Source organism: Suricata suricatta, chromosome 9, assembly GCF_006229205.1.
Source record: "Suricata suricatta isolate VVHF042 chromosome 9, meerkat_22Aug2017_6uvM2_HiC, whole genome shotgun sequence".
Classification (NCBI taxonomy): Eukaryota; Metazoa; Chordata; class Mammalia; order Carnivora; family Herpestidae; genus Suricata; species Suricata suricatta.
The window spans coordinates 89,557,240-89,569,349 of record NC_043708.1 but is presented as its reverse complement, the minus strand read 5'-3'; the positions used below and the strand labels follow the sequence as shown (position 1 = coordinate 89,569,349).

General features: G+C 35.6%; 1 protein-coding gene across 4 annotated transcripts in view; it reads left to right on the top strand.

The window, feature by feature from the left end:
* The window catches only part of SPPL2A (signal peptide peptidase like 2A), a 174,402-nt gene extending 164,736 nt beyond the window's left edge, over positions 1-9,666 (top strand). For all 4 annotated transcript variants that reach the window (XM_029951819.1, XM_029951818.1, XM_029951816.1 and 1 more), the window contains 2 exons: positions 426-586; positions 9,364-9,666. In XM_029951819.1, coding sequence (XP_029807679.1) covers positions 426-586; positions 9,364-9,438 — 236 coding nt within the window. In that variant the 3' untranslated portion in view covers positions 9,439-9,666. The remainder of the gene's footprint in view (positions 1-425; positions 587-9,363) is intronic.
* Positions 9,667-12,110: the final 2,444 nt, after the last annotated feature.

Sequence of the window (12,110 nt, the reverse complement as noted above, 5' to 3'; positions counted from 1 at the left end):
ACAGCTCAGAGCCTAGAGCCTGTCTTCAGTTTCTGTGAGTGACTCTTCTCTTTCTGGCCCTCCACTGCTCACGCTGTCTCTCTCTCTCAAAAATAAATAAAAACATTTTTAAAAAATTAAAAATAAAATATTCAACAACTCAACATGCTTAACAGTGACAGATAATTGAGACTCTCTTGAATTACTTTCTTTACCAATGATTGATGATTAGGATAATTATAATTGAAATACTAGTTTCCAAACTTTCAAAAGCTCTCTAAAATATCTCTCCTAAATGCTGTCTAGGAAAATAATGAAAGTAGGAAAAAAAGTTATAGGGCAAAAATACCTTTAGAAATATTTGAAAACCACCACTTCAGTGAGGGAGTCAAAATCTGCCTTGGGTAGCATGCAGAAATGACTGATAATTGGTTTTCTTCTTATAGCCTATGCTGTTGGCATGATACTGACATTTGTGGTTCTGGTGCTGATGAAAAAGGGCCAACCTGCTCTCCTCTATTTAGTTCCTTGCACACTTATTACTGCCTCAGTGGTTGCTTGGAGACATAAGGAAATGCAAAAGTTCTGGAAAGGTAACGGCTATCAGGTATGTGCTTCTTCTATCTTGGTTATCAAGTTATCTCAGGATGTAATTCAGTGACTAACTTTGGCCGGGAACTGCCTGTATATATCCATCAAAGCTTTTATGTGCCCCAAAGTTACCTTGGATCTGTCAGGATGTCCCAAGTTTTTTCCACCATTACTACCTTACCATCCACCTGCTGCATCATCAGTTCTCTTCTCATCTGATGCCAAAATCCTGGTGACTCCAGGTGAAACTACCAAGAAGCAGTGGGAGAGCATCAAAGAAAACCACAACAGCAAGTTTTTCAGCATGAGTTTTCAAATCCACATATGAAAGTAGGCTTCATGAAAAAAACCTTACGTACAGAAATTTTGAGACTGATACTAACTATAGTTAGAGACCTAAGGTTTTACAGATTAAAAATTCTACTCTCTTCAGTACTTAAATGAGTCTAACTAAATTCAGTAGGGTACCCATTTCAGATTTAAATGGATCAAGACAGACCTTTCTGTAAAATCCCCGAGACGTAGAAAATTGTGATATCAACCTCTTATGTTTGCATTTTTTCTTCGTTATAGTTAAACCCCTTTCCTCTTTTCCTGAATGCTCTGGATACTCCAGTAAAATTTGTTTCCATTGAAATTAAAGAGGATTGGGAAACTCTAGCTTATTAAGGTCAGGGTCATGGCATTGATTTTTTCATGAGGCAGTTAGCTCTGCTTTGCCTATTACAACAAACTACCCGCCTCCATCCACCCTCATACATACGTGTTAGTGGTCACATGAACAAAAATAGAGATACTTTGGATGGATGTTTGCAATTCTGTTAGTAGGTAAACAGTTCAAAGTTCATATCCATCTTGTGATTGGTCTGCATTATCCTCTTTATTTAACAAGAGGTGATTAACACATTAAGTTAGACAACTCTAATTTGAAGAAGTAGTGGTCTAAAATTCTTTTGGGTGTATCTTGTAATTCCTTTGAAATTTGATTAAATAATAATACCTGCCCTGCCTCCCTCCCAGTGCCTTTGTTTCAGCTTATATTTTTGCACATGGAATTATGGCCATAAGGCCTTTGACTAAGCCAATAAGATAGCATGTAACTTTTCATGCAGAAGACACCCACACAATTTTTTATTTTTATAGATTTTTAAAAATTAAAGTATGTCCTACAGCATACACTCTACTTCTAGCCTTTGAAAGCCATATGCCAGAAAGTGCTCTTCATAATACTTTTCTTAAAATAGCTTTATATTCATATAGCAAATGTTAATTGAGCAGTTCTATGAGCCGGGTGCTATTTTAGGTGCTGGTGATTAAAGATGAACAAGTTAGAAACAGGCTTACTCTTATGGCCTCTTGAAAGTGAGATTCTTGTGCAGGATGTAGATAGTCGCTAACAAAATGTGATAAGTATATTTATTAGTTATATAGGGTGCTATGAAAGCTAGCAATGGGACACCCAGTGCTTGTGGTTTTGTGACAGAGTCAAAGGCGATTTAGGGAAGGCTTAAAGAATGTTAAATTTATGTGTTGAAATTTTAAGCCTGAGCCATGTGTTCTGTGTGGAAGGAACCATGTCTTGAAAGGCTCAGAGGGAAGAGAGCATGGCATGTTCTAGAAACTGAATGAAATTTAGGATGACTATAATGTTGAGTAATAGTAGGAAATGAAAACTGTAGAAGGAAGGGTAAAAGCCTACGGGGTCTTATAAGCCAAAGAGATCTTTGAACTCTATCCTGAGAGCCTAGGAGATCATTTAAGGGTTTTAAGAAACCTACAAAATGGACTGAAGAAAGGAGCAAAACTTAAAGCGGCTATTATAATCAGGGGCAATAGTAGCCAGAATCAATACAGCAGTGAAATCGAAAGAAGAGGACAAAGTCAAGAGAAATTTAGAGGCATAATTAATGGAATATGGTGTTAGTTGTCAGTGTAGGGAGAGAGAAGGAAATGGAGTCCATGATTTCTGCCTTAGGTAACTGAGTAGGTAGATGGTGATACCATTCATGGAGGTAAAGAAGGGGAACAGGTTTGAGGGAAAAGGTGATGAATTCAATATTGGACATTTCAGACCACTTGTAGGACCAACAAGAAGAGAGAAATAAATAATAGGCAAATGAATGAATGTCTCCTGATGTACAGGAAACAGACCTAGCTAGAGATAGAAATTTGGAAACATCATTAGCTACTCAACAAGTGTGAACATAGAGGGAGAAGCAGCATCTCAGGACAGAGCTGTCAACAAGAAGTTTCTACAATTAGGGACACTTATCTGATTCACTGGTTATGAGGTAGATCAGGACAGAGAAGATGAGCAACCTGAGGAAATTTGATTAGGGTTGGCATTAAATCTTTTTTTTGGTTAGAATTTGAATTTGGAACTGTTAGAACACATAACTGTCTTACAGAATGAAGTATGTTTCTTGTTATTTTCATCACCAGCATTTTTACTTATAAAATTTTCCTTCCCCTTTAATACAGCTTTTAAAACCTTTTATTTTAAAATTATATGCTTATTATAGAAAATTTTGAAAATGTAGAAAAACACAAGAAAATGAAGTCCGCCTGTAATTCTACCACCTAGAGGGTAGGCACTCTTAAGATTAAGCGAGTTCCCTTGTGTACCTTCCAAGGTAAATGGATAGGTAGGTAGATGATACCATTCTCCAAAGAGTTCTCTGTTTTGCTTTTTCACTGCATGTTATTTCATTTTTAAATTCCTTGTTTAAAAAAAAAGTCATTTTAATGGCTATGTACTACTCTCATACTCAGGTACTGTATTTTACCATTTCCTTTGACCCAGTAATTTCTCTTCAGAGGATTGTCCAGAAAGTGATTAAACATTTGGACAAAGTTGATGTGAAAAAGTGTTCATTCAAGTATTTCTGATTATCCTAATTCTGTTATATAATGATTAATAGGTTAATATTATCAGTGGCAGTTAATGAACTAAATTTTTTACGTATAACCTAACCTTGTTTTTCCTTTCTTTTTCTTTTTATGTTTTAATTTCAAAGTAATGTATGTTTACATTCTTTAAACAAGTAATACAAAAGTGTCTAAAATAAACATAGAAGGTCCTTTTCTAACTATTCCACATGCTCCTACCTCCCTTTAGGGCCAATTACTTTGAACAGTTTGTGTGGAGATCTTCTTATGCCAACTCACACTATAAATAGTTGAGTATTTTAAGATGTCATAGACGTAAATGTAATAACATTGTGTTTCTTTGGAAATATTCTACAGCTCACTTTCTCTCTGGTTCATTATAGTATACCTTTCCTCCTTTCTCTCAATAACGCTTATTGAGGAAAAAGAGGATGGTAGATAAGGAAGGAATTCAACCAAGTGATGCATTTATATTCCCTATGAACAAATCCTCTGGCCCAGACCATCCAAGTTTCATTCATAAAAATAGTGATCTTGAAAAAAATTAGAATTCTTCTTTACAACAGCTGCCTAGGAAGGGGAAAAAGATCACTCCAGCTGACACAAAGGAGTAGTAAATAACCTCAGCGGGCAAGCTCCAGGGCCTTAATCATATGACATGGAAGCTAAATAAAGCAATTGGTTGTAGGAAAATCCACTTTAAAATGCCTGACAAGAGTAATATAGCTTTGGGGGAGGGAACATGGACAGGGAGGCAGCTTGTGAATTTTTGTTTTACTGTTTAACTTTATTAAAAAGAAAAAAGGGGTGGCTCAGTCACTTAAGCATCTGCTTTTGGCTCAAGTCATGATCCCAAAGATCCTGTATCCCTCTCTCTCTCTCTCTTCCTGTCTCTCTTAAAAATAAATAAACTTAAACTTAAATAAAAATAAATAAACGCAAGAACTTTGGTTATACACTTCTCACTTCTGGAGTATGGTGTCATCATTCTATTAAGTAAAGACATTCAGAGTATAAAACAGCACATCGTCACAAAAACGTGAAGTCTGGTGCTAGATTACCTAAATTTGAACTCTGATTTTGTTCATTATTAGCCACCTGGCCTTAGGCAAGTTACTTAGCTTCTTGGTGCCTCAGTTTCCTCCAATGTAAAAAAGAATAATTATGATCCTACTTCCGAGGGTTGTTGTCAAATATGCACATTGCCTAGAATAGTGCCTAGCATATCATAAACATGGTTTATTTGTTGCTGTTATTTATAGGAACTGAGGGTTTCTGTTTTGGCTTATTTGTTGGTTGGCTATTATTTTTCAGTTCATTAGCTAGATTTCCATTTTCCCAGTTTGAATATTAAAACTTCAGGTGTTTGTTAAATCTGGTTCTTTTAACTCAGTTTGCAAAAAGATTTCATAGCCATCACAAGCCTCAAAGGGGAAAGAAAGCTGTTAAATGTGGTCATTTCCCCACTGTACACTAGATTTTAAAATATGAAGAAAAGGCACATACTGAAATTTTAGGCAAGATAGTTGCAGAATATTACAAACTGCTGCCAGGAGAGAATCTATTTTTTAGAAGACCAGCATTTTTGAAAGTTATAGAATGTAATGCCTTCACAAAATTATTCCCATTACTGTGAAAAATAAAAAAGTCTCTCACTGCTTTTGTCCAACCTTTAAAGTCAAAATTAGGGGTGCCTGGATGGCTCAGTCAGTTAGGCATCTGACTCTTGGTTTCGGCTCAGGTTGTGATCTCATTGTTCATGAGTTCAAGCCCCACCTTGGGCTCCATGCTGACGGTATGGGAGCCTGCTTGGGATTCTCTTTCCCTCCCTCTCCGTCTACTCCTCCTACACTCTCTCACTCTTTCTCTCAAAATAAATAAACTTTAAAATACAGCAGTTTCCAATTTTTTTTAAAAAGGTAGCTAAACTCAAAATTAATTTAGCTTGAATGTTGACATTTGTGGGAAACAGTATTATGATCGGCTTTGGAATCAGTTTTGGCAAGTCACTTCATCTCTTAAAACTGTCTCCTCATCCATGAACTGAGCTTGGATCTACAGGCAGGTAGGGGAATCTAATCCAGAGTGGTAGGTTAGCCCAGGGCTTGGTAGGGCAAGTGGATGACATCAGGTAAGGCTAGGCAGAGGCTTTGAAAGTACAACCTGGAACCTCAATAAGCCTGATAAGCCAGAGGGAGAACAGGTATCTTGACCCGGTGTAAGATACACCTGAGGGTCAGCCCTGAAATCACCCCGCAGGCAGTTCCTGTCCCAACCTTTGCCCTTCTCTCCCTCTGCCTCCATTATTTTCATAGCATTGCCAGGCAGTTTCCAAAATATCCTGTATAGTATTCCCAACTCAAAATCTTCCTTCTCCAAGCAGATAGCCAAGAGTTCTTCAGCTGAAATTAGATTCACCTTTCCCCATAGTTTTTGTGGACTTTGCACTTTAAATACTTACTAACATTTGCCCTCTAGTGTAGATATTTATGTGTGCTTCCCTCAGTTAGTTATATCGTGGGTACTAGGAGCCCACGCTGCTGGTAACAGTATTTTACACACTATAAATTCTCCAATAAGGGTATTGAAATTCTTCATGCAAAGCAACTGTAATGTTTAGTCCTTAATCCACTGATCTTTAGTCACTTTTGTGCATATGTGTATAAGTTTATGTTTTAGCAGCCCTCATAAAATTGCCAAAATTATTATAAGATATTGAAAAGTGAGGCACTTTTTAAATTAGACTAGTATCTTTACAGTCTTTATATATAATCAATTTTTTTGCGAGTGCCAAAAGTTTATGCTACTATATGACATAATCAAATATATAACATAAAGCCAAAATCTAAGGTGATGACATCCTTGTTTACGCTGTTAATCATTTAGTTCATTCCAGTGCCTGATACTAGAATAGGTTCAAGAATAGTGGTGGTAAAAAGCAGGCCTTTGTCGTGGAGATTTTCTAAATGTTGTGGTTAGCCCTGACAGCCTTTTTATACTTTTTTTAATTAAAAGGGGAAATTATACTCCGTTTGTCTCTAAAACTTAGAGACTTCATGGAAGTACTTTAGTGTTTTTAGAGTCTTTGAGCCCTTCCCATGAATTTCTCTGACCAAAAGACAATTATTTAGGATTTCACTAAAATATTACTAATTTGGAGATCTTAATTGTATATTCTTTCTCTATAATTCGCTACTTAGATTCCTACTACTTACTCTGAACTTTTTTCTTGAATGCTTCAAAAGTTACAGTATTCAATTCCATTTGATTGTACTCAAAGTCTTAAGTTCTAGTTAGTGTAGAATAAATAAAGATTTTTTTCTCTAGAGAGGAAAATCAAGCAATGGCATAATTACTTTGGCATAAAGAACAACTAAAAGAAATCATCATTTCAGGGGATTTTTTTGTTTCTTTCTAATTCTGAATCAATGGAGGTAGAGTTATGCAGCAATCTCCAATGGGCTGTTTTACTCTGGATAGGAAGTAAGTGTTCAGTTTGTTGATATCCAGTAAACAGTGGGTTTGTCTCTGTTAAATGTCACTGGTGCTTCTAATTATTTTTAGAAGTCACAAGCTGTAACTGACAAGTCCGAATACAGAGACACTTAGAACAACACTGCTTTAGTATCAACAACTCTCCAGTTACACCACCCCCCTTTAATGAGAGTTTTATTAGAGTGTTTCTGGAGATTGGTTCAATTATAAATAAGTAGAACTATCAGTAAATGCCAGGCAAGCTGATTCAGTTTCAGAGGACATCTTTCCAAATTGAGCTTGCTTATTTACAAATATTATGAAGAACTATATCAAGTTTGCCAGTTAGCTTTATTATTTATATTAATTTTTGTTGTATTTTTAAAAAACTATTTTGGGGCAACTGGGTGGTTCAGTTGGTTAGACGTCTGTCCAACTTGATCTCAGCTCAGGTCTTGATCTCAGGGTCAATGAGTTCAGGCCCCACATTGGGTTCCTCACTAGGTGTGAAACCTACTTAAAAAAAAATTTTTTTTAAATAAAAACGAATTTCAAGGTCATGCTTTAAGTTTCTGTACTGGTTTGCTTTCATTGAAAAATCAGTAAAGAAAATAAAGAGTACAAATGTTTACTTCCTAATTAGTTGATTTTGAAAGGTTTTTTTTTTTTTAATCTAATACATTCCATATATAGTTAGGGATTAGATTATAGTGCCCAGGAGGTAATTGAGGATTAGGAAAGAAGTGGCATGGGGTAACTTTGGGAATATAGGCTGTTATTAGGGTACAGCTGCCAGGGTGAACAGGTCTTTGGGAAGAAGAGGGTTTCCCCACAAGTGACTCTGCTGAGGCCACTTCAGTTCTCTCTCCCTAGAGCTCCAACCTCTAATCCTCAGAACTTCTAAATTGCTAGACGAAAAGGGACCTAAATATGTCTTACATGCTTCTCCTTTCTGTCCCCCATTTGAATTGTGACTAAAATCAACTCTTCAACAACTTCACCTTATGTTTCATGTAGTGAAATGTTTGGTATGTTAACCTTTCTCTATTGGGCTGTTTCTTCCTCTTAAAGGGCTATGAACATGTAACTTTCTTAATGTAAGGGATATCTTTGGCAAATAAAGGACCTCAAAACTGTTTTGGCCTTGGGAGGACTCATAGAGTACCGGCAGCTTTGGGTTTTATTAGTTGTCTGTTATTTGAGACAGTTGTCAGCGGAAGCCTCAGCTCATGTTGTGTTCTTGTCTGGCAAGTTCAGAGACCCCGTTGAGAAATGATTCCCTTGGCTCTTCCTTTTCCAAAAAATACTACAGCTTTTAGAATCCGTTTACAGAAATAGGAGCATTTATCCTGCTGGTCTTCTAATCCTTGATAAATAAGAGAAAATGGGCATCACAATACTGAAAATAAATCACTAATCTAAAAATCTTTGACAATCTTCACAAAGACAGTAGGTACTTTTTTTCTATTTTTAAGCAATTTTATCTGAAGAAGAATGTGAAAATATGTAAGCAGTTTCTTCTTCCTTCATTCCCAAATATGAAAAGATTTATTTAGGAATATGGATGGGCATAGCTGACGTGATCATTTGAGAAAAGTTTAACTGGTGATTCCTTGAGTAATCTGTCTATAGCAAATGTATTCTTGATTTTTTTTTCAGATATTCATTTGACCTTTTAAGTATCTTCAGTTTGTTTTTAGTAGAAATGTTTGTCCTACAATGTTTTCATAATTTCATGTGTCATTCTTTTTTTTAGATATTTTATTTATTTTTGAGAGAGACACACACAGTACAAGTGGGGAATGGCAGAGAAGGAGGGAGATACAGAAGCCAAAGCAGGCTCCAGACTCCGAGCTGTCAGCACAGACTCAATCAGAGCCCAGTGTAGAACTCAAACTCATGAACTGTGAGATCATGACCTGAGCCGAAGTCAGGTGCTTAACTGACTGAGCCACCAAGGTGCCCCTCAAGTATCATTCTTAAATTATCTTATGGTCAGTTCAAGGTGTCAACCAGGTTACACTGTCCCCAAACCAGCAAGTATTCTCAAAGTGACTTGTGGGGTCATTTTTAGTTTTTTCACCTTTAGGAGTGGACATTGTCTAGAATAGTGTCTAGATTAAGCATCAGGAATATCTTTCTTTTGTGGTAGAGTTCCCATTGCCATGAAGGGCAACTCATGTTGGGAAATGGAAACAGTAGAAGATCCAAAGAGAGAGTTCATCAGATCGGCTCTGAGTCAAATGATGAGGCTTTCTCTGTCACCCTGATCTTATTCTTAGAGCATGGATATTGAACCACTACATTGCTTCAAAAGGAGTCCTCAATCCCAGCGACCACTTTGTGTCCTTTTTAAAAAGTAGGAATCCTTTTGCCAAATGAGGGCAAGTTGAAAATTTGCATTTCCTAACATGTTTTATTTATGCCTAGGTGATGGGCCACCTGGACTATGCAACAAATGAGGAAAGCCCTGTGGCTGCTGGTGAACAGAATGTCCAACAGTAATATTGTGGAGACCTGCGATAATGTGTTAAATGATTTTCTACAAATAGAGTTTGACTTTTGAAATTGATTTTTGAGTTGACAGTCTGAAAGAAGCTTCAATGATATGCTTGCAAATATATATTTTTAAGAGCTGGTACTGACAATTACATCAAATAATTGAAATATATTTGCTTTTAACTATGTTAAAGTTGTGCCTTCACATTAAATAAAAGAGTATGGTCTGTATAATTTTCAAGATCTATTATACACAGTATATTTTTCTAGAAAACTATCTTGACCCACCCCTTTACTGAAATCTGTTTCTTTCAACTCTTAATGATAGATAAAAGTATTTCTGTCAAAGTGAGTTTATGAACAGATTTTACTGTAAAGAATTACACAAATTTTATGCTCTATAGAAATAATTGCTTAAGATCATGCTAGAAGGCAGTTCAACGATGAAATTTTGGATCTCTTCACTGCAGAGGTTAGAAAAATAGCACTTGGGAATACCTATAAATGCATATTTTTGTAGCATAGGTTTTTTTTAAAATCCCAATCTTTTTTAAACTTGAAAATCTAAATTACTTTAGTCTGCCTATGTATTATATTAAAATATTTTTCCAGATATAAAGAAACATAATATATAGAACTAGTCTACAGTTTTCAGTGGTCTGTTTTTCTTGAAGAGGTAGCTTAAACTTCTATACTAACATTCAATTTCACCATGGTATTTCTTAGCTCTGAGGTTTGATTCTGTTGATGTTAAGGCTTGACATTTTGTAAAAAATATTTTTAAATCAACTTTTATATTAACATATACAGCTCATTGTGTGAGTGTAACATCCTTAACCATCTCTTCTTACCCCCTCACCCACCCACCACCTTTTCCCCCCCTAAGTCCCACTCCTTTCCCCATAGGAAAGTACTATTAATTTTTTAAATATTTTGATTGGAGGATGGCTTACTAGTATACAAAGTGTACTTCAGAGGAAAGAATTGGAGACAAAAGACAGGAGACTAGGTTAGTCTCAATTTAATGACCATAAAAGAATTTGAGTAAATTATCTTAGCTTAAAACTGTTGTATCTCAGTTTTCTCATCTGCAAAATGAGTAATTCAGACCAATTAATCACTCTGGTACCTTCCAACTTGAAAAATATCTTTCTCATTCTTTGCTGAATATCAGGCTTGGCCTTGAACATTATCCTAGGAGTCAGAAGTCAGTATCTTTCTACTGTCTTTTATTTTCTTTAAAAAATTTCCAGGCATGCCTGGGTGGCTCAGTCAGTAGAGCATCTGACTTCAGCTCAGGTCATGATCTCATGGTTCATAGGTTCAAGCCCTGTGTCTGGCTCTGTGCTGACAGCTCAGATCCTGGAGCTTGCTTCAGATTCTGTGTCTTCCTCTCTCTCTGCCTCTCCTCCACTTGTGCTCTGTCTCTCTCTTTCTCAAAAATAAACATTAAAAAAAAAATTCCCAAATGATGAGTGATTGCAATAGGATTTTGCATTTCTCAGTAAGTAATGTACAAGATTGTGAAAGTCTGATCTTTCATTCTAAAAACATTACAACTAATGAAAAGATAAAGCTAATGCTTTTTGAAAAGGATCAGATTTTTATGTTTGAAGTAAACTTAACATTTGAGGAATTAGATGCTTTTGTTTAATTAACTTTTGCTGAGTGAACTGTAGGTAGAGCAGCTCCCTTGACAATCAGCCCCTCTTTCTACTCAGTATACTTATGGGTCCTTTGGTTTATGGCAAAGTGACAGGTAAGTATCTGACAAGTAAGAGTTAATCTTAATTCTGCCTCCATAATATCAAGTTTAAAATTTTTCCAAAGAATCTAATTTATTTGGCAGACTCTGATAGAACAGATTAAGTGCCATTTTAAAGCTCCAACTATATTTTCATTTATAATATCAATAAGATGTTTGCCAAAATAGAGCTTTTTTAGTAAAATTATCTGTACTCATCCCAACTTTATGATATTTTAAAGCCTCAACCACATTTTATGAAGAATATTTTACATGTAGATATCTGAATTTCTTAGTTCTTTGATACAAATTCTACTTTATCCAACCATAAGTTATCAAAGAGGTAAAACTTTGTTCTGGTTTGCTATTGAGATCCTATTGATTAAATAAAAATAAGCAACAGCATGGAATTCCCCAAGTTTTTCCATTCTCAATGTCAACTTTATATTGTATTCTAAGAGGCCTTGTAGCAGCCTTGCTGAAAATCTTTTGAGAAATTGCATCAAAGAGGAGAAATATTTTATTTTGGAAATCAAAATGAAGGAAGGATGAGGAAGATAAAAATTATTCCTTAAAAGGCCATGTTCTTTCTTCCTGCCACCTGTAACTTGTAGGGGAACAGAGTTGGTTTTTTCCTCAATGTGTCTTTAAAACAGGTATACTGCAAGAGACCAAAGTAATTTATTACTCTTTAGAAATTCCCTATGAACATTTTGTAGTTTATCAAACAAAGAATTAAATATCTCAAATTGTAGTGTAGGTGATTTTTACTTCAGTTGAGGCCAGCAGAGATAAATATGAGGTTAATGGTGAACGACCTTTATATTCTAATACATTATGTTTTCTTCTAGCTTGTAGATTTTCTTAGATTAGCAATACCTTAGTAGAATCTGTGATTTACTTTTGAAGGAAGAAAATTCTGCTGTTGGCAATT